The sequence below is a fragment of the Carcharhinus amblyrhynchos genome, chromosome 6 (genome assembly GCF_965287045.1).
Source record: "Carcharhinus amblyrhynchos chromosome 6, sCarAmb.v2.hapA, whole genome shotgun sequence".
Lineage (NCBI taxonomy): Eukaryota > Metazoa > Chordata > Chondrichthyes > Carcharhiniformes > Carcharhinidae > Carcharhinus > Carcharhinus amblyrhynchos.
In genome coordinates, this window is record NC_137329.1 from 32,655,363 (window position 1) to 32,679,314 (window position 23,952).

At 40.0% G+C, this 23,952-nt stretch overlaps 1 protein-coding gene across 3 annotated transcripts in view; it reads right to left on the bottom strand.

Moving 5' to 3' along the window:
• Positions 1-23,952, bottom strand: part of pde3b (phosphodiesterase 3B) — a 222,405-nt gene that overhangs the window by 44,651 nt on the left and 153,802 nt on the right. For 2 of the 3 annotated variants that reach the window (XM_080190156.1, XM_080190155.1), the window contains exons 3-4: positions 20,496-20,753; positions 15,117-15,274 (exon numbers count right to left, since the gene is read on the bottom strand). In XM_080190156.1, the coding sequence (XP_080046282.1) occupies positions 15,117-15,274; positions 20,496-20,753 (416 nt within the window). The remainder of the gene's footprint in view (positions 1-15,116; positions 15,275-20,495; positions 20,754-23,952) is intronic. The other variant, XM_080190157.1, reaches the window with a different exon arrangement.

A 23,952-nucleotide genomic window follows, 5' to 3' on the forward strand; every position in this document is an offset into this window, starting at 1 on the left:
GAAGGTCACCTCAGTGGCTTGAAAGGTGCCTCTTTCTTGAAGCGAACACCAGCCTCCTGAAATCTCTTTGACATCTCATTTGCAAGATGCTTGGTCTCTGTCGATCCAATTATAAGGACTTCATGAAGGTATACCACAACCTACGGAGGCCCCTGTATCATATCCTCCATTTTCCTTTGGAATATTGTACATGCTGAAGACACAGCAAAAGGCAGGTACATATACTGGAGCAGATCTTTGTGTGTGTTTATCATGACATACTCCAGAAAGCCATGAGGAGGACTGAGAGATCCTTCAGTGATTTGCACAAGTGAATGGCAGATACAGTATAATTTGGATAAATGAGAGGTTATCCGCTTTGGTAGCAAAAATGGGAAGGTAGATTACTGTGTGACTGGCCATAACATAGGAGAGGGGAAAGTGTAATGAGACCCGGATGCCCTTGTACACCAGTCACTGCTGGTAAGCATACAGGTGTAGCAGGCAGAAAAAAAAAATCAAGTGGTATGTTGGCTTTCAGAGTGAGCAGATTCGAGTACAACAGCAGGGATGACTTGCTGCAATTATACAGGGCCTTGGTGAAGCCACACATGAAATATTGTGTGCAGTTTCGGTCTCCTTATCTGAGGGAGGATGTGCTTGCTCTAGATGGAGCACAAAGAAGGTTCACCAGGCTGATTCATGCGGTGGCAGGACTGACATTTGAGCTGAAATCAAGTTAGTTATGATTGTATTCGCTAGAGTTCAGAAGAATAAAGGGGATATCTCATAGAAACCTATAAAATTCTAACAGGACTAGTTGGGGTAGATGCAAGAAGGCGGCTCCCCTTGGTGGGGGTATCCAGAACCAGGGATCACAGTCTGAAGACACACAGTAGACAGTTTAGGACAGCGATGCCAAGAAATTTCTTCATACAGAGAGCGGCCAATCTGTGGAATTCATGATTGAGGCCAAAATATTGTATGTTTTCTGGAAGCAACTAGACATAGCATTTGAAGTGAAGGGGATTAAAGAATATGGGGAAGGTGGGATCAGGCTATTGAGTTGGATGATCGACCATGATCATAATGAATGACTGAGCAGGCTAAAAGGGCCAACTGGCCTCCTTCTGCTCCTATTTTCTATGCCATCTAATTTGAGTTGCTGGTATGTGTGACTCACATCCAGCTTAGTGCAAGATTGACTTCCTTCCAGCTTTGCATATGGGTCTTCAATTCCCAGGATTGGATATTTATCCAGCTTGGCGACTTAATTAACTGTTAACTAATCATCACCACAAATGCAGATTCAGGTTCAGTACAGGATATATTGGTGCAACACCATTCCATAAACTGAACTGGCTGAATAATGCCTAATTCTTCCAACCTGTTGAACTCAGTTTTCATTTTCTCTTACATGGCACATGATGCCAGTCTTGCCTCTGGATTCACATAATCTTAGCTTGTAGGTCTTTCATTTGCCTAATTAATCACAAAAGATACTCTGATCAGTTCAGGCCAGCATCCCCCCCAACCCTTTCCCACACTTGAAAAATCATGTCCCAATTCAACCTGATTTCTTTAAGCCAATCACAGCCAAGGCAGCTTAGTCCTTCACCTGTCACTTATCACTGGGAGCTGGGTAAACTGTTGGCTGTAGATTCATGGTTTACATGTACTATTGTGGTGCCTTTTAATTTTGCTTCTCCTGTATAAGTCTTCAACTTGGCAGAAGTGCCCTTCAAGTTCAATGAGTTGGACACCCTCTCAAATACTGAAATGTATGCTCGCCCATCACAGTGGCTGTTATCCTTGTATCCACTCCCATCTTAAAAGGCTTGCCATTTACCCAGAGCGTTACAGTAATAGGGTTTACCTTGCCTGTTTATAGATTAAACAGAGTGAGTTACCAAAATCACAGGTGCTAAGTTCTTCCACATTGTACACTTGTAATATCTCAGTTGATCGATTACTCAGCAACCTTGACTTAGCTCCGCACTGTTTTATCAAATGTCCTCTTCTGTGACAATAAGAATACTCAGCCTTCTTAAACCAGCATGATTCAGGAGTGTGGTTACCTCCACATCAGTAACATTCCACCTTAAGCATGCATGACTGACTGATTTTCTTTTTGTATTGGTTGGAGCTGAAGTAATTTCTGGCTTGGTGGCTGCTTCAGCGATTTTAGTGCCATGGCTACCTGAAGGTTCCTGCCCTAATAGGTGAACAGTGCCATTTTGTGTTCTCTGCAGCTCATGCAGCTTTCTCAATGCTTTCCATAGCCAGTGCTATCTCCATTCCTCATTTCAAACTTATGCCAAACTCAGTGAGCAGTCTGCACTGAATAGCATGTTGTTCACGCCAATAATAAATGCATCGTATAACATGCTACTTAGGCGGCTCTAAAATCACAATGCTCCAATAGTTGCTTCTGTTTAGCAATGTAAGTCACGATCTATTCTCTTGGGGCTCTCGCCCTCAAAATAAATTTGAATCTCTGGGGTATGACTGATGGTTGAGTTTGCAATTACCAAGCTAACTAAATGATTTGGAATCAGACACACTTGGGGCTGTAAGACTGTCAATAAGACTATAAATCTGACATCCACAAACACTTGTGAGAATTGCTTTGCATTTTGCCCCATCCTCTATTTTGCTTGGAAATAATACCTGAGGCGTTTAACATGTCATGTCCAACCCTCCGTGGAGGAGGCAAATGGGTGCATTCACCCCAAGAGGGGCATTCTGGTGAGCTTTTTTTTCAGATTTCAATTAAAACAGGATAGTCACTGGTTCCAGGCCAGAGACGGTGTTAGGATAAATTATTCTCATTGCCAGTTTTAAGGATGCTATCAGACATAAAGATGCAGTTTCACAAACTTCATTAATGAATGCAAAAAGGATTCATTAACAGGAATTATTCAGCACCTCATGGCTGCACGCTGCTCCCAAAATGTCTCTTTGCTAAGGAGCCTCTCTCATCATGGAGCAATTTCACACAGTCCCAATTGGTCAAATGTGACCTTTACTCTGCTGTGCTGTGTTGCCCTTAAAGGGACAACACAAGCAACAAAAAGACATTATATCATCTGAATATCATTATGTATTTTATCTATATTGAAGGATTTTAGACTGGAGATTTCAGTTCAGAGAAATATTTTTGACATGGAACTAGCATGTCACTACATTTAGGGCTTTTATAATAGATGGACATGTAAAATACAAAATAAGCACCAAGATGATTTAATCCCATGATCCAGAACATAAAAAATAGGAGCAGGAGTAGGCCATCTAGCCCCTCGAGCCTGCTCTGCCATTCAATAAGATCATGGCTGATCTGATAGTGGTTCAGTTCCACTTGCCCGCCTGCTCCCCATAACCTTAATTCCCTATTGGTCAGCAATCTACCTGTGATTTAAACACATTTAACAAGGTAGCCTTTTCTGCTTTAATGGGCAGAGAATTCCAAAGATTCACTACCCTCTGGGAGAAGTTCCTCCTCAACTCTGCTCTAAATTGACTCCCTCGTATTTTGAGGCTGTGCCCCCAGTTCTTGTTTCCATTCTAAGTGGAAATAACCTCTCTGCTTCTACCCTGTCTAGCGCCTTCATTAGCTTATATGTCTCTATAAGATCGCCCTCAACCTTCTAAACTCCAATGAATGCAGGCCCAGGCTATTCAATCTCTCCTCATATGCTAACCCCCTCATCTCCGGAATCAAGCTGGTGAACCTTCTCTGTACCCCCTCCAAAGCTAATATATCCTTTCTTAATTAAGGGGACCAAAATTGTACACAGTACTCTAGATGCGGCCTCACCAGTACCTTGTACAATTGCAGCAATCCTGCTTTTATACTCCATCCCTCTCGCGATAAAGGCCAACATTCCATTTACCTTCCTGATTACCTCCTGCACCTGCAAACTGAGTTTTTGTGATTCATTCACAAGGACCCCCAGGTCCCTCTGCACAGTAGCATATTGTAATTTTTCACCATTTAAATAATAGTCCATTTTACTATTATTTCTTCCATGGCACTTGCCAACGTTATACTCCATCTGCCAGATCCTTGCCCACTCACTTAGCCTATCCAAATGTCTCTACAGACTTTGTGTCCTCCACACAATTTACTTTCCCACTCATCTGTGTGTCATCCGCAAACTTTGTTACCCTACACTTGGTCTCCTCCTCCAGATCGTCTATGTATATGGTAAAAATTTTGATAAATTACAACTAATGTATTTGCTATTACTTCTGCCGTTTCTTTTAGTATCCTGGGATGCATTCCATCTGGACCAGGGGACTTGTCTAACTTTAGTCCCATTAGCCTACCCAGCACGACCTCTTGAGTAATAATGGTGATCATTTTAAGGTCCTCACCCTCTACGGTCCCATGACCGTCAATTATTGGTATGCTATCTGTATTTGGTATGCTATCAAGTGGTATGAATATAAATAGCAATGACTGCTCAAGAAATTAAAAAAAAGTTAATCCTTGTGATAACCCCCATGATCAGCTTGGGAATCACTAACTGACCTCCTGGTTTGGCTCACTGAATACGAGCTCCCTGGGGATTGGTAATTAGCCAACCAGGTGGAACTTGTATACCGAGTCCTGTATAAAGCAAGACCCTGAGAGTGTCTAGTAACCCTTTAGTCCTGGTTGGGAACCTGTTGTGTTCACCACAGGCATGTGGTTATTGTTTATTTTCATTTAGTGCAATAAAAGCATAGTTCCTTCATTGTTGATTTTTGGAGTTATTAGAATTCTTTCCTCCTGTCATTTTTTTTAGATACTCCTTTACTGTAAATATTATGACAATAACTTGGACAAGGGATGTTCTAATAGTCAAATGTTTGCACTGTTTCAAAATGACTCTTGGAGCTGAAGATCTGAAAAATTTTAACTTATGCTCTCTTCCACTGACAATAATTTCATGGTAACCATGTTCAATAATAATTTATCAAGACACACTCTTGCAAGGGTACAGCACAGCTAATGTCACAGAATCATAAAATTGCAGAACTGCTTCAGTGCAGAAGGACGCCATTTGGCCCATTGTGTCTTAATGTCTCTTAATGAGCAATTCATCTTGTGCCATTCTGCTACCTTCTCCCTATAACCTTTCATTTGTCCCTTTCAGGTAACAGTCCCTTTTGCCATTTCTTTTCATTTTTCCATTCTGGTGACTTCTCAATGCAATTCAAGAATAATTAATAATATTTGATAAATTAGTTACAGAATGGCTCCCATCTTGTTCTGAAGCTAAACTCATCAGTACTGAATGATGAGGTAACTGCATTAATACAACTGCAGAAGGGGATCTAAATCTCGCTCACTTTTTGGACAACCATACAGCACAGGAGGTGACTATACCTCCCATTATGCCTCTCAGAAAGTTATCCAATCAGTCCCACCACCATGTTCTTTCCCCTTTTTCCTGGTAATATTTTCTTTTCAAATATCCATCTTATTTTCTTTGGAAAGTTGCTATTAAATCTATTTACACCCTTTCGAGTAGTGTTTTCCATATCCCTGGTGCACAGATAAAAATCTCATCTCCCCTCTGGTTTTTATGCCACTAACCTTAAATATGTCTTCTTTGTCGGTGGAAATAGGTAATCTTTACATACTCTATCAAAGCCCTTCTAGCTTAGAAAGCCTGAATTGAATTTACCCAGAACTTTCTCTGCTTTACAAGAACAAATCCAGGTCCTCTAGTTCCTCTATATAACTGAAGGGCCATGTACTATTTGAGATCATCATTTCTATACCCATTCCTGTACCACTGACACTTTCACATGGTCCACTATAAGCTCAACCAATGGTTTATATAGGTTTAGCATAGGTTTTTTTTATACTCTATTAATATATTTACAAAGTCCAGGGTCCCACATACTTTTTAACAGTTTTATGAACTTGGGTTGCATTTGTGTGTGTATGGATCTTTAAGTTGCTCTATTCATCTGGCCCTTTAAAATTGCACCATTAAGTTTACATTGCTTCTCCTCTGCCTTTCTATCAAAAGGCATCAATTTCAAATGTCATTTGAACTTGATTACTGTTGATACACAAATTTCACTGATCAATGGCCTATGTTGAGATTAGAGATGGAAGAAAAGGAAAAACACACAACCATCTTGCTACATTCTCTGGATCATGCCAAAAGCCTAGAATTTGATGGAGACTGTTTCATTTATCATTATTTTTGCTCAGATCAAATAATTTTACAGCATTAGTTTATGAGAGAGCTGGTAAAAGCACTTGAGGTCAATGGGGCATTTGGGACCTTGATAAACAATGGTGCCAACCACTCCATCCATTTCCTAAATCTATGAGATTCAAGAATGTAGGAAGAAACAGAGGAACAAAGAAGAAAGAAATAGTGTGAATCAGTCAAGTTACAAGAAAGGCTGAATTATGCAAAATAAAAAATAAGAACATAAGAAATAGGAGCAGGAGTAGGCCATCTAGCCCTTCAAGCCTGCCCTGCCATTCAATAAGATCATGGCTGATCTGAAGTGGATCAGTTCCACTTTCCCGCTTTCTCCCCATAACCCTTAATTCCCTTATCTATCAGAAATCTATCTACCCGTGACTTAAATATATTCAACGAGGTAGTCTCCACCACTTCAATGGGTAGAGAATTCCAGCGATTCACCACCCTTTGAGTGAAGAAGTTCCTCCTCAACTCCGTTCTAAACTGTCCCCCCTCCTTATTTTGAGACTGTGCCCTCTAGTTCTGTTTTCCTTTCTACGCAGGAAGAATCTGTCTACCTCTATCCTATCTAGTCCCTTCATTATCTTATATGTCTCTATAAGATCCCCCCTCAGCCTTCTAAACTCTAACGAGTACAGGCCCAGTCTATTTAATATCTCCGCATAAGCTAACCCCCTCATCTCCGGTATCAGCCTGGTGAACCTTCTCTGTACTCCCTCCAAGGTCAATATATCCTTTCGCAAATAAGGGGACCAAAACTGCACACAGTACTCCAGTTGTGGCCTCACCAGTGCCCTGTACAGTTGCAGCAAGACCTCCCTGCTTTTATATTCTATCCCCTTCGTGATAAAGGTCAACATTCCATTCGCCTTCTTGATCACCTGCTGCACCCGCAGACTGAGTTTTTGCAATTCATGCACAAGGACCCCCAGGTCCCTCTGCACCGTAGCGTGCTGCAGCTTTTCACCCTTTAAATAACAATACCATTAAATAATACTATTATTTCTACCAAAGTGGATAATCTCACATTTGCTAACGTCATATTCCATCTGCCAGGTCCTCGCCCACTCACTCAGCCTATCCAGATCTCTCTGCAGGCTTTCCACACCCTCCACACAATTTGCTTTTCCACTCATCTTCATGTCATCAGCAAATTTTGTTACTCTACATTCAGCCCCCTCCTCCAGATCGTCTATGTAAATGGTAAACAGTTGAGGCCCTAGCACCGATCCCTGTGGCACTCCACAAGTCACCAACTGCCAACCAGAAAAGCACCCACTGATTCCAACTCTCTGCTTCCTGTTAGATAACTAATCCTCAATCCACGCTAACACTTTACCCCCAACTCCGTGTACTCTAACCTTCTGCAGCAACCTTTTGTGAGGCACCTTATCGAACCCCTTCTGGAAATCTAAAAACACCACATCCACCAGTTCCCCTCTGTCTACCGCACTAGACACATCCTCATAGAAATCCAATAAGTTTGTTAAACACGACTTCCACTTCACGAATCCGTGCTACGTCTGCTCGATCAAACCATTCTCTTCTAGGTGTCCTGCTATTTTTTCTTTGATGATGGATTCTAGCATTTTTCCAACTACAGACGTTAAGCTAACTGGCCTATGATTCCCTGCTTTTTGTCTGCTACCTTTTTTAAACAGCGGCATAACATTAGCTGTTTTCCAATCCTCCGGCACCTCCCCAGAGTCCAGTGAATTTTGATAAATAATTACTAAGGTATCTGCTATTACTTCTGCCATTTCTTTCAGAACCCTGGGATGCATTCCATCCGGTCCCGGCGACTTGTCTACCTTCAGTCCCATTAGTCTGCCAAGCACGACCTCTCTAGTGACAATAATTGTATTAAGGACCTCATCTCCTACCATCCCTCTATCTTTAATATTCCGTAAGCTATTCGCGTCCTCCTCCATGAACACCGACACAAAAAACCTATTTAAAGTCTCAGCCACTTCCTCATTACCCACCGCTAAATCCCCCCCCTCATCCTCTAAGGGTCCAAAATTCACTCTAGCCAGTCTCTTTATATATTTGTAAAAACTTTTACTATCTTTTTTTATATTTAGAGCTAGTTTAGCTTCATACTCTATCTTTCCTTTCTTTATCGCTATCTTAGTCATTCTTTGTTGTTTTTTAAATCTTTTCCAATCTTCTAATCCCCCACTATTTTTAGCCACTCTGTACGTATTGGCTTTTAACTTAATATTCTCCTTTATTTCTTTCGATATCCACAGCTGGTTATCCCTTTTCTTACAGTCCTTCTTTACCATTGGAATATACTTCTGCTGAGTACCAAAAAAGATCTCCTTAAAAAACCTCCTCTGTTCCTCAGCTGTCCTACCAACCAATCTGCGGCCCCAATCTACATTAGCCAATTCCGCCCTCATCTTATCATACTCCCCTCTGTTCAAACAGAGCACACTGGTTTGGGACCCTACTTTCTCATCCTCCATCTGCATCAGAAATTCAACCATACTATGATCACTCGTCTCAAGAGGATCCCTCACAAGAAGATCCCTAATTCTACCTGCCTCGTTACACAGTACCAGATCTAAGATAACTCGCTCCCTTGTAGGTTCCGTTACATACTGTTCAAGAAAACTATCCTGACAGCATTCCAAGAACTCTTCCTCAAGCCTACCGCGTCCGACTTGAGTCAACCAATCAATATGCAGATTAAAATCCCCCATAATTATCGCCGTTCCATTTCTGCACGCATCAATTATTTGCTTGTTTATAGCCCGCCCCACATCAAAATTATTATTTAGGGGCCTATAGACCACACCCACCAATGTCTTTCTCCCCTTACTATTCCCTATCTCCACCCACAACAATTCCACATTTTGCTCTTTGGACCCTATATCTCTTCTTACGACTGGCCTGATATTATCCTTTATTAACAGAGCTACCCCACCTCCTTTTTCCTCCTGTCTATCCTTCCTAAATGTCTGATACCCCTGGATATTCAGTTCCCAGTCCTGGTCACCGTACAACCACGTTTCTGTAATGGCCACTAGATCATACCTATTTGTGCTGATTTGTGCCATCAGCTCGTTCACTTTGTTTCAAATGCTTCATGCATTCAGGTAAAGTGTCTTTATACCAGCCTTTATCTGGACCTTATTTGTAGAAACGCTACTAACCTCTCTCATGCCCCCTACTCCTTTAATTAGTGGAACATCCTCAACATTAACCTGCTCATGTACCCTCTCCTTTACATTAGATGTTGTACTTTCCCCCACCCTGCACCCTCTCCCCCCTAATTAGTTTAAAGCCCTATCTACAGTCCTAGTTATATGATTTGCCAGGACTCTGGTCCAGCACAATTCAGACGAAGACCAAGACCAAAAAGCAAAGGAAATAAATTCAATAATTTCACACTTTTTAATAACTTCTAAGAGTCATTTATAACCTGCAGAAAAGAAACCCCACAATTTCAACTGTTCCTGTTCTTGAATGGAGAAATTGAATTACATTGCAGGAATAAAAATCCAGTAATTAAAAGAGCTCATGTATCATTTAGTTCCAGCTCTACTTCCTGTGGCGAGTTGAACTTGCCATAGTTTAAGATCAGTAATTTCTTCAAACTCATGGTGAAGTTGACTGAAGCTTTAATATGCTATTGGCAGAGTGGCGCATGTTGCCCACAGAGCAAGTGATATGGCAAGGCTGCAGCACGTGGGAGCTCCTAAATGCTAGTGAGGTGCAGGGCAAACCACATCTGCAATAAGCGTTTTCAGCTCAGAGTCATTAAGCTGGCCAGATTTAGGAAGGTGTGACTGCAAGTGAAGCAGATAAGGGGACACACAGAGCAAGAGTGTCAATGGAGAGAAACTTAAAGCCAGAGGAGAAGGATCCAATCATCATGGTCCACATAAGTACCAATGATATAGGCACACCTCGGAAAGAGGTTCTGCATCTAGAGTGTGAGGAGCTAAGCAATAAATTGAAAAGCATAACCTCCAAAGTTATATGGCAGAATTCTCCAGTCGCCACAGTCTAAAAGCCAGAAATTTCCACCCAACCGTTTCACATTCTCCCATCCCGCCTGCTAAAACTCCAGTGGTGGGAGGGATGGGAGAATTCCAGCCATAATTTCTGAGACTATTACCTGGGCCATATGCAAATTGGCAGAAGGTACACTAAATAAGGGAGATGAATATGTGGTTCAAAGATTGCTGTGGGTTCTGGTTTGCTAAGTCCGGTACTGGGAAGTGGGGTCCATACAACTGGGATGGTTGACACTTGAACTGTGCTGTAATCACTGTTCTTGTGAACTGCTGCAGCACAAAGGTATTTGGGGTTCTTTGTTCACAAAACCCAGAAAGCTAGCTTATAGGTGCAGAAGACAATAGGGAAAGCAAACGGAATGCTGGCTTTTATTTCAAGGAAGCTGGAATATGAAAGTAAAGAGATATTGCTACAACTGTACAAGGCATCAGTAGGAGCACATTTAGAATACTGTCTCCAGTTTTCATCCCCTAAAGGAATAAAATATTACAACGGAAGGCATTACAGAGATATGAGGATGATCTGAGGCATGGAGGGACTGCCAAATGAGGAGAGATTTAACAGTTTGGGTCTGTACTCCTTTGAGTTCAGAAGAATGAGAGATGTTATGGTTGAAACAAGGTTCTCAGGGGGTTAGGCAGGGTAAATGTTGGGAGATTGTTTCCACTCATGGAAGAGTGTAGGATTAGTGGGCATCATCACAGAATAAGTGGCGCTCATTCAAGACAGATTTGAGAAAAACTTTATTCTCTGAGTGGTAAATCTTGGGACTTCTTTTACCCAGGAAGCTGAGGAGAGTGAATCCTTGAACATTTTCAAGGCTGAGATTGACAGGTTTTTAATCCATAGGGGAATTAAAGGTGACAAAGATCAGGCAGGAAAATCAATTTTGTGAGTGTTTTTCAGTCAAGGTCTTACCAAATGGCAGAGCAGGCTCAAAGGGCTGAATCCCTGACTCCTGTTCCCTATTTGAGGAAAGTAGGTGGGGTGAAGAATGGTTCATCAAAAAATTGAGACAAGGCAAGTGTGGAAGATATTACATGGGAATGATAAAGAGCTCATGACAGGAATGGATAGAGAGTACAAGTCTAAGGGGAAATTAACAGATAATGCTAGAGGTTACAAAAATAATAAAAGGGCATAACTTTAGGCTCTATATCTGAATGCAGCAGCATTCACATACCATAGAATCCCCACAGTGCAGGTGGCCCATTGAGTCTGCACCAACTCTTCAATAGAGAATCCTACTCAGGCCTAACCCATCCCCATAACCCCGGTAATACCCCTAACCTACACATCTTTGGAGACTAAGGGACAATTTAGCATTGCCAGTCCATGTAACTTGCACGTCTTTTGATTGTGGGAGGAAACCCAAGCAGACATGGGGAGAATGTGCAAATTCCACACATTCCCCAAGGCTGAAATTGAACCCAGGTCCCTGGCACTATGAGGCAGCAGTGTTAACCACTGTGCCAAAACAAGGAAATGAACTGATAGCCACTTCAGAGACATCGTTGTAGGATGGCAGGGACCTGAGCATTGAAGGATGTGTGACTGTTGGAAGGATAGGAAGTTTAGAAAAGGTGGAGGAATTGTCCTGTTAATTAAAAATATTAGCACAATAGAAAGGGATGACCCAAGTTCAGGAAACCAGGATATAGGAGATGTTAGGGTAAAGACGAGGAACGAAGAAGGCAACAAGGAATTTGCAAGGGGTGGTGTACAAGCCCCCTAACAATAACCACATAGCAGGACAGGGTATCAAACTATAAAATAGTGGTAACTAGTTGGAAAGGAATGAGATTATCACAGGGGATTTTAATCTACATATTGATTGGAATAATAAAATGGGTAAGGTAGTGAAGATGACAAATTCATAGAACCTTTCCAGATAATTTCTCAGATCAGCACTGGAACCAATCAGGGCGCAGGCACGAGACCTGGTATTGTGCAATGAGGTAGGATTAATTAATGCCCTTATATTGAAGGCATTCCTATGTATCAGTGATGCGGAGTTACCGACATTGGACTGAGGTGGGCGCAGTAAGTAGTCTCACATCAAGTTAAAGTCCAATATTCACCCAATGAAGGAGTGGCGCTCCAAAAGCTCGTGATTCCAAATAAACCTGTTGGACTTTAACCTGGTATTGTAAGGCTTCTTACTGTATAGCAGTTGGCATAATATAATTAAATTTTGCATTCCGTTTGAGGGGAAGAAGACTAGGCCCAGGACTAGTATTTTAAACATAATTAAGGGCAATTATGAGGGCATGAAAGCAGAGCCAGCAAATATGACAATTTAGTTTATGGAGAGGCAGTGGCATAGTGGTATTGTCACTAGACTAGTAATTCAGAGATCCAGGCTAATGTCCTGGGTACCCATGTTCAAATTCCAACATGGCAGATGGTAAAACTTGAATTCAATAAAAATCTGGAATTGAAAGTCGAATGATGACTGTGAAACCAATGTTGATGTCATAAAAACACATTTGGTTCACTAAAGTCCTTTAGGGAAGGAAATCTGCCACCCTTACCTGGTCTGGCCTACATGTGACTCTTAAATGCCCTCTGAAATGGCCTAGGAAGCCACTCAGTTCAAGGGCAATTAGGGATTTGGCAATAAATGCTGGCTCAGCCAGCGACGTCCACATCCCCTGAACGAACAAAAAAAGATAGGTCAACAGAGATGCAATGGCAGACATTTAAGGAGATATTGCAGAACACACAGAATAGAGATACTCCAAAGAGAAAGAAAAAACTCAAGGGGCAAAATCATCATCTGTGGCTAACTAAGAACGTTAAAGCATCAAACTTAAAGAAAAAGCACATAATTGCACAAGTCATAACATAAAAAAATTCCAAAGAATGGCTAAAAGATTAATAAGGAGGGAAATTTAGAGAATGAAAGAAAGCTTGTTAGAAATATAGACAGATAGCCAAGAATTTCTACATATAATTAACATGAATTTTAGAAAATAAGAGAGCTACCAAAGTGAGCATTGGGCTTATAGGAACTGAATCTGGGAAGATAATAATAGAAAATAAGGAAACAGCAGATGAATTGAACAGGTTATTGCATTGGTCTTCATTATAGAGAAAGAAAGTAACATGCCAGAATTGATTGTAGATTAGTAATTGGAAGGGAAGGAGGAACTCCAGAAAATAAAATCACCAGGGAAGTGGCACTTAACAATTGGTTGGAACTGCGGATCTACAAGTCCCCAGGTCCTGATGGATTTCACCTGGAGTCTTAAAGGAATTCACTAGATTCAGACAAGGTTCTATTGGATTCTAAAATAGCTAATCTAACTGCTTTATTCAAAAACGGAGAGAGACATCAGGTAGGAAACTACAGACCAATTACTTTAATATCTGTATTATGGAAAATGTTAGAATCTATTATTAAAGACATATAACAGGGCACTTCGATAAATTCATGGTACTCAGGCAGAGTTAACATAATTTTGTGAAAGGGAAATCATTTTTAACCAATTTATTGGAGTTCTTTGAAGAAGTCACATGTACTGTGGATAAAAGGGAATTGGTAGACGCACCGTACTTAGAAGGTACTTCGGAAAATGTGCCACGTCAAAGGTTATTACAGAAAATGAAAGCTCATAGCATTGAGGATCATATATTGGCATGGATAGAATATTGGTTACTGAACAGGGAACATAGTAAGCATTTTTAAGTTGGTAGGATTTGATGAGTGAGGTGGCCAGAGCAAACAGTGCCGGGCTTCAACTCTTCACAATTTATATAAACTATTTGGATACAGAGACTGATGGTAAGATTGCTAAATTTGCTCATGACACAAAGAAGGCAGGAAAATAAATTGCAAAGTGGGCATAAAGAGGCTTCAAAGGGATAGGTTAGGTGAGTGAACAACGATTTAACAAGTGGTGTATAATGTGGGAACATGCAAGGTTATCCATTATGGCAGGAAGAATTTTTTAAAAATTATCCAAACGATGAGAGATTGCAGAGTTCAGACATGCAGAGGGATCTGGATGTGTATGTATCGTAAAACGTTTATATGTACAGCAAGTAATTAACACAGCGAACAGGATGTTAATATTTATTGCAAAGGAACTGAATAAAAGAGCAAGGAGGTTATGTTTCAGTTATACAGGGCAACTGCGAGACCACATCTGCAGAATTGTTACTGGTCTCTCGATTTAAGATTTAAATACTTTTGAAGAAGCTCAAAAATGGTTTATTAGACTAATAATGAGTAAGAAAGGCTGACCAGACTAGCCTAGTATCCACTGGAGTTTAGAAGAGTAAGAGATGACTTGACTGAAACACACAAGACCCTGTGGGGACTTGTGAGGGTGTGTTTGGACAGGACATTTCCTCATTGGGAGAATCTGGAACTCGGGGTCACTGTTTAAGACAGAGATGAGAAAAAATGAAAATATCTGAGGGTTTTAAGACTTTGGAAATCTCTTTCCTAAAAGGTGATTGAGGCAGTCTTTGAACATCTCCAAAGCAGAAGCAGATTGATTCAAGGGGATGAAATGTTATCAGTGCAGGCAGCAGTGTGAAGTTAAGGTTAAAATTAAATCAGCCATGATCTTAGTGGAGCAGGTTCAAGAGGCTGAGCGGCCTACTCCTCCTACCAATTCAAATCTATTGGCCTAGAAATCTAAGTCAATTAACAACTCATGGTTCATTATACAGCCACAAGTTTGAGTTCTTTGCATACTATTAACAGCATGTATATTAAATACATTATTTTCCCAGTAAATTCTGGTCCATTACAGTTACTAAAATAAAACAATTGTTAGCACGAGAATTCCAGCAGTTCACGAAATTCTAACTTTAAAATGCTTACATAAATTAAACTCAACAATTATGGTGTTTAAAACTAGTAGAAATATAATTTACCTCACTGACCCACTGTCTGGGTAGGATTTCATCCCATTGCTACGATCCCATCTAAGAGGCGCAGGTTCCATTGTTGGTAAACCAGTAGCTGATGTGGTGGTTGTCCAAGTTCCTGTATTTCTTCTAAGCTGTCCAGTTGGTAAACTTCTCCTCAAGCGCTAAGTTTAGATAAAGAAAGCGTTAACAAAAAAAAACAGGTTTAGCTACTGACTCCAATTTTAGTAGACTCAGATATTATAGCATAGGAAATGATTCAGCTCATTGAGTCCATTCTGGTTCTTGAGAAAGCAATGTAATTAGCCCCATTCCCCCTCTCTTTCTCTACAGCCCTCTCAGTTTATTGTCTTCCAAGTGTCCATGCAATTCCCTTTCAACTCAACTTCCAGCACTTTTTTTGGATGGTAAGTTCCTGATCACTGCCACTTACTGTGCAAAAATATTCTTCCTTGCATTTCTTGCCCAAAAACTTAAATGGATGTTCCCTTGTCCTTGTAACATCAGCTAGTGGGAATAAAATTATTTTGTCTAGTTTATCTAATCCTGTCAGGATCATGGAAACCTTGATCAAATTCTCCCCTCAATTCCTTTTGTCCAAGGAGGACAACCCCAACTCATATAACCTAATCTAGCTTAATTTCCACATCCCTAAAACCATTCTGGTAAATCTCCTCTGCACTCTTTCAAGAACCCTCACATGCCTCAAGTGGGGCTAATATTCAGACTTCGGCCTAACCAGAATTTTAGATGGGTTCAATACAACTTGCCTGCTTTTATACTCTATACCACTATCTACGAAATTGATTTCCCATATGCTTTGAGAACTACTTTCTCATATATCCTGCAAACTTCAAAGATTACTGCACCTGAACCCCAGGTTCCTCTGTTCCTGTACATTCTTTACAGCTGTGCTATTTTACTTATATTGCCCTTCCCTATCCATTTTGCTGAAGTACATTGCTCCTCTCACTCTTGTTAAATTATATGTGAAATAAGGTTTGCCCATTTGGCTAGCCTATCTTGTATGTCCAGTTGTTTGGTATTATCCTTCCAGTGAGCCATACTTTTAAATCTAGTATTGCAAGTAACTTTTGAAACTTTACCCTGTATTCCAATATCCAATCTGACAATAACGTGAGGTCCCTATCTGCTTCAAGAAGACAACCATCAGCCCGTACCTAAGAAAAACCAAGCAGCATGCCTTAATAACTATCGGCTGGTGGCTCTGACATCTATCATTATGAAGTGCTTGGAAAGGCTAGTCGTGGCACAAATCAATTTTGGCCTCTCAGACAACCTGGATCCACTACAGTTTGCCTACTGCTGCAGCAAGTCCACTGCAAATTTCCCTAGCCCTCCACTCAAACCTGGAACACCTAGATAACAGGAACACCTACGTCAGACTCCTATTTATTGACTAGAACTCAGCCTTCAATACTATTATTCCCACGAAATTCATCTCCAAACTCCGTGGCCTGGGCCTCGGCACCTCCCTCTGCAACTGGATCCTGAATTTCCTAACTCTCAGGCCACAATCGGAAAGGATAGGCAACAACACCTCCTCCACGATCATCCTCAACACCGGTGCCCCACAAAGCTGTGTTCTCAGCCTACATCTATGACTGTGTGGCCAAATTCCCCTTCAATTCAATTTTCAAGTTTGCTGACATCACCACCGAGGTGGGCTGGATCTCAAACAATGACGAGACACAGTACAGGAATGAGAAAATCTGGTGAACTGGTGCAGCAACAATAATCTCTCTCTCAACGTCAACAAAATGAAGGAGATTGTCATCGACTTCAGTAAGTCAAAAGGAGAACATGCCCTGTCTACATCAATGGGGACGAAGTAGACAGGATCGAGAGCTTCAAGTTTTCAGATGTCCAGATCACCAACAACCTGTCTTGGTCCCCCCATGACGACACGATAGCTAACAAAGCCCACTAATGCCTCTACTTTCTCAGAAGACTAAGGAAATTTGGCATGTCAGCTATGACTCTCAGCAACTTTTACAAAGAAAGCATTCTTTCTGGTTGTATCACAGCTTGATATGGCTCCTGCTCTGCCCAAGACAGCAAGGAACGACAAAAGATCGTGAATGTAGCCCAATCCATCATGCAAACCAGCCTCCCATCCATTGACTCTGCCTACACATCCCGCTGCCTTGGCAAAGCAGCCAGCATAATTAAAGGACCTCACGCACCCCAGACATTCTCTCTTCCACCTTCTTCCCTTGGGAAAAGGAGACAAAATTCGGAGGTCACGTACCAACTGACTCAAGAACAGCTTCTTCCCTTCTCCTGTCAGACTTTTAAATAAACTTACCTTGCATTAAGTTGATCTCTCTCTCCACCCTAGCTATGACTGTATCACTACATTCTGCACTCTCTCGTTTCCTTCTGTGAACAGTCTGCTTTGTCTGTATGATGTGCAAGAAACAATATTTTTCACTGTATGTTACTACATGTGACAATGATAAATCAAATCATGCCATTCATCATTTGCGGTCCGAGCACTGGACCTTGGGAAACACCATTGTCTACCACATTCGAGTTTGAAAAATAATTAACCATGACTTGCTGTTTTCAGTCCTTAGCCACATTTTTACCCAAGCTGATAGTTGCATTTTAAGAACCTTCTATTGTCATAGCCTCAGTTAAGTGAAGCAGCTTTTTGTGGCATTTGATCAAAACCTTTCCTAAAATCCACATGGAAAATATCCAATGCTTGCCCTTCCATCAGCTTCACTGTAGCTTCAGTAAAGGTATCAATTAAATTGGCCAAGCCTTTTACAAATACATGCCAGCTCACCTGAATTAATTCAAATCTCTCCAAATTTCTGTTGATTTTTTCCCTAGCTCTAGTTTCTAAAACCTTACCCATTATTTACTTACAGCCTTCAGTTTCTAGCAATTTGAACACTTTCTTGAATAAAGTTGTCCCATTTTCTATTCTCCAATCCTATGGTACTTCCTATATACCTGTATCACAGGAAGATTGAAAGATTAAGGTAACCCCTTTCTGTACCTCCGCACTCACTTTCTTTAGCATACCAAGGATGCAAGCCATTTGGATCAGGCGACGGATCCAGCTTAAATATAGCCAATCGTTCCAATACATCCTACTTATTAGTTTTAACCCCATTCTGTACCTCTGCCATCTCCCCTCGTACTGATTGGTCAGCATCTCTTTCTTAGAGAACACCAATTCAAATTAGTCATCAAATACTCGATACTTGCTTTCCAGGCACATAACGCTCAAGCTCTAATAGGCCCCTACACTACCTCTTAAATCCCAGTAATTATTTATCTGCCAGTCAAAAACTTTTGGGTTCCTGATCTATTAAAAAAAACTCTATTCTCATTTTCTCTCTTTGACAGTCTTATTCTTCACTGTACTTTCCTTCTCAACTTGCCATAGTGTATCAGTACACAATGGAACTGTAGGATGCAATCAGGCATGCTGCTTCAATCATATACCACAAAGAAGTTGAGAAAAGCTATCCATTTTTATAGGAAAAGTGATAGGACAGGTTAGAATAATAAGGTTATTTTTAGGTTGCTGTCACCAATGGTGGATGGCCAAAGGAAGTGCATAAAAACGGATAGATGTTTCAAAAGGAAATTCTAACTTCTAGCGAGTACCTGAAAGAATGGCACAATAAGATTTTACTCTCAAGATTTTTACACTAACAAACTATAAGTATTGAATAAACGCTACTTTTCGTAGGAAGCTTATACTTAAAGCTACAAAACAGAACTCTCCCCTTTTTAGATTGAGTGTAACTGAAAATTCATCCTTCAAGATTATATTTCACACTGTCCTTTAAACAGACATGCAATTCTACCGAAATCAGCCGTAAGTGACTTTTAGCTGTTAAGGGCTAGACAAAATCGTAAACTTATGGAACAGTTCCATACACTTGCTGCAAAGTAATTTCTGTAGGCAACATTACCACATTAAAAATTTTAGTTGATTGTGAATTTTGGGTTGAGCAATTTGAGGACTATTAGTCACAAAGAATGTAAAACTTTATGCAGTCATCACTCAAAGTGTGTTTGCTTCATTGTCAAATTCTCTGCAATCTGTCTCAGTAATACATTTTAGCTCAATTTTATTTGAGCACTTCCATTCCACTATAAAGCAATTTCCTACTTCTTCAAACCAACTATGCTTAACGTCTCTCTCAATGAAAGTGACAGTTTAGTTCCAGTTTTATACATTTCAATACACCAGCAAGGTTAAGATTTCCAAACTGACACTTCAAAAGTAAATATGAATAACCATCCATTATTAGCTCACTCCTTCACCTTCTTTAAAAAAAATTCAAGTAAAAATTAGTGTAGTGCTTATTTGAAATAATAATTGAAGATAATGAGGGTAGCTAAAGGAATACTGGAGATCAGATTGGACAATTCCAGTAGTACAGGACAGGTTGACAGTAAATCAGAAGTCTCCTTTGCACTATGCCTAATTTCTTAGCCATGGGCTTCATCAGGGAAATAAAAAAAACAGGCTGTTGATTCACTGTCTGCCTATTTTGTGCTACTAGCATTGACCCATTTCATCCCCACTTCAGTCCAATGAGCATATAATGTAACTTAGCACAGCACATTATACATGATACTGTACACACTTATGATTATTGGGAATGGAATATTGTTTTTGAGCTTTTCACCACAAATTTCATAGAATCTTTATCAGTGCAGAAGGAAGCCATTTGACCCAGTGAGACTGCACTGGCATTCCAAAAGTGCACTCTCACCTTGGCCTACTCCGCCACTTTACCCCAGTAACCCTGGCCAATCTGCCTAACCTGCACATTTTTGGACATTCAGGGCAATTCAGCACAACCAATCTTCCTAAACTAACATCTTTGGACTGTGGAAGGAAACAGGATCACCTGGAGGAAACCCACATAGACATGGATAGAATTCCACATAGTCTTCCAAGGCCATAATTGAACCCAGGTTCCTGATGCTGTGAGGCATCTGTGCTGACCACTGTGTCCCCAGTTGGAAAAGAAGAAATATTTCAAGTACTAGAAATACTGAGTTAAATATAGCCCTTACATGCTGGCATGCTTGCTGCTACTAATGTTCTGCAAGTGATCAACTGCCTTTTAATCAATCATTCAAGTGATAAATTGGAACTTATTTAAAAAATATTGGACAACTGTCGCAATTGTTTGCTACCAGAAACACTCTGGAGACGAGTGCACGTGAGTTACTTCAAAGTACATGTAAGTGTACGTATGACAAAACTATTCAAATTAACTGCAAAGCAACACCTCATATTTCTGCTGTACCGTCAACACAAATGATACAAACAACCAAATTTCTGAAAGTCATGTCAATTATTTTACATCATGGTCATCTAACCTTTGGAAAAATTCTTTCCCCTTTATCCGATAAGTCCTCCATTTCTGAACAGGGATAAGAGTCAGAAAATGATGTAAGGGGATTCACTCTTGGTCTATGTGTATTAGAGAATGTGAGCTGGGACGCAATCAGGCTGCTGATGGTTCGTAGAGTTGAGGTGATATTTGAAGGGAGGGACGAATCAGCAAGAAGGTCTGCAACCAAGCTCTGTGCCTCGCCCATCACGGCAGGATCCACTCCATACCCACTACTAGAATTCTGAAACAAAACACAACACAAAATTGTGGCTTTGAAAGTTTCTACAATAAGTATTCAGTCATGTTTATTTTCTCTATTTGCACCAATTTACACAATTTCATTGTTACTATCTTGGCCTTTCAAATCTGTTGAAAGAAACTCAAACTATTATAGTTAAAATCAAACATCTTGAAGTTATGTCTGATAAATACAGAAAATCGTTTAATTCAACAGCAACTTATATTTATATAACGCCTTTAATGTAATGCATCTTGGGATGTTTCATGTTAAATGTCCTTTATCAATTTGTTCTCATGCAACATCCCAAGGTGCTTCACATGAGCACTGTAAAGCAAAGTAAATACTGAATCACATATGATGTTATTAGTCAAATGTCAAAGTCTCATCCAAAGAGCTATGATTTAAGTGCGTTGACGGAGGGAAGGCAGGTAGAGTGGCGGAGAAATGTCGGGACTGAATTCCAAAGCTTGGGGCCGAGGCAACTGAACAAATGGTGCAGCAATTACAATTGGGAAGAAACTAGAGGCCAGAATTAGAGGTGCACAGATATCACAATGGATTGTGGGTTGGAGAAGATTAGTGATAGGGTGAGCACATGGAAGCATTTGAAAACAAGGATAAGAGTTCTAAAGTTAAAACATTGCTTGACCAGGAGCTAATGCTGTATGAATTCACAGTACATTGAAAACAACTGGTTTTATTCTCCATCATAATAAATTACATGTCTGGATAGTTTATACAAAGATAATATTACTGTAAACGGTCAGTATAAAATCCCATTATATCAAGCATCTCTCTGATACTCTGCGCACTTTCTTACTGTATGTTACAAAAAGCAAAGCATCTTTCTGAATTAATCCTTTGTTTCCTGAGGAAAACATTGATTTACTTTTCAATGTTGTCTTAATGGTCAACTATTGAAGAAAACCTATGAATGAGTTTTAGAACTTGAGGATTTATAATTTAATGACATTTTGTTTAAATCAGGCAAGAAGCAGAAGTACAAGCAAAAGATTGCAGATGCTGGAAATCGGAAATGAAAACAGAAAAGGCAGGATAAAGCAGGTCTGGCAGCATCTGTGGAGAGAAACAAAGATAACATTTTGGGTTTAACTGATCCTTCCCCTTCGACCCCGGGTCGAGGGGCCTGCTCATCTTTGGAAAGTATCCTGGGATCTTTTACATCTTTCCAAGAAGCTAGACAGATCCTTAATTTAACATTTCAGCAGAAAGACAGTTCAGACAGTGAACAAAGGAAAGCACATATTAAAAAACAGACTGTTTCATTCATTATAATACTGGCAAGTTATCATGGCATCATAAGCCTTAACATATTTCCCAAATTACCCACTGTTGTAGACTACTGAGATATAATATATTAGCCGCATTACAGCTATACCTCAGCACTCAGTTGCTGTTGATTTGTCAGCAGAAATGTTAGAAATGATTCTGTATTTTACTCTGAACCTAAATATGCTGCACGAAAATCCAATGAAATAGAAATCCATATCACAAAATGACCAAACAAATAATTGTAAAGCAAACCCTCTGCCAATTAAACTTCTATTGCCTTTTTGCCTTGACATACAAAACATAGTAAAACATTGTTCTTAAAATGTGCCTAAGTGTTTTTATATGGTTTGTGAAAAGTTACATAAAACAAGTGAAACATAATCAAACATCAATCCATCATCCAACTTTCCAACAGTAATAGTTAATGCTTTGCAAATAAAATGAGCCTTACCAGGAGAAATCAATTTTTGGATTAATTCAGTAGTCTTGTTCCAAAAGAAATTGCAATTCTCCAATCAGAAATTTTGAAACTCCTTAACACTAAGCCAAGTCTTGACCTGTGTTTCAACTGAAAAGATTTACATTTGTGTTTGTGTTCTAGAAAAATAACTGGTTTCACAGAGACATATGGCCTCAGATCATTATTTCATTTTCTTGTTAGGCAACGATGAAGAAATACTTATCCCCCATTTCTTGGATGTGGTTATTGTTATTATAGTGTGTAGTATAGTACAGTGTTCCTCATGTCAGCAAAACACAATTAACATAAAACTCACTTTAATTTTACTGCAGAGCAACTTAGTGTCCCTCATCAGCTCTGGATGACTACGTATTATTCAGCACATTAAGTGAGTTACTAGGTTCCAATGCAAAACTGGTAACCAAGTAGTTCATTGAAATTTAAGAAAATAATCAACTTAACCAAATGAAATGATGGAAGACACATCCCCTTTCACTCAAAAAGTATTTTGTATATTCCACTTTGATTTTGTTTTGTGCAATATACTATGTGAGAATGTTGTTATGAAACCCACTTCGGAGATTTATATGAATAGAATACAGCAACTCTTTCTCCAAGTTTTCAGGGACAAAGCACACATGCGTCACCATTTAGTGTGCGTTCACAGGAGAACTAACTCCATGTCAAAGATTAAAGCTGTAGACTTGTTTTTCACCACTTGCGGGTATATGGTACAAGAACTCCAGAGTGTCCTTCAGGTGAGGAGTCCCAAGTATACTTGCTCGAGAACAAGACACCAATAAAGTATAAATATGGCTCTTCTAGTAACATTATGGATCTCTGTCACAACACTGCATATATTCTTGGTATGGCAATACTTTTCAAAGACATCAAGCACTGTATCATTTTTCCCCAGAACCCAAAGATAAACAGATAAGTTTTACAAAGAGACATGTTGGATATGGAATGTGCTTCCAGAAATATTTGTAGCACCGCAATTCAAAATAGCTTTCAAATTCTAATCGGATAAATTGTTGAATAAAGATCTATTTTAATACGAAAAGGAAAGGGCAAAGGATGAAATTAAGCACCAGGAGGGAACTGGATTCTCAGAAGTTCTGTTTTCTACCTCCAAAACACTGCTGCTTATATCCCCTTCAGTAACAAGTTCCACTTACCCTATGATCCATGTCTCCTTTGATCGACAGTGGTTCCTGCTTCCCCAATATCTCACTTACAAAACATTCTCGTTTCATTCCTCCCCGTCTCTATAATTTCTTCAAATATGATGTGGCATTATCCCTCTCCACTACTAATTCCTGGGCTGCTCAGTAGCTAGCTTCTGCAGTTCACAGACTTTTTAAACTTGTGTACAGTGCGACCAAATTTATTTGTTCTTTTCTCCTACCTTGGTAATATTCTGAATTTAAACCTGCCTCTGCATTA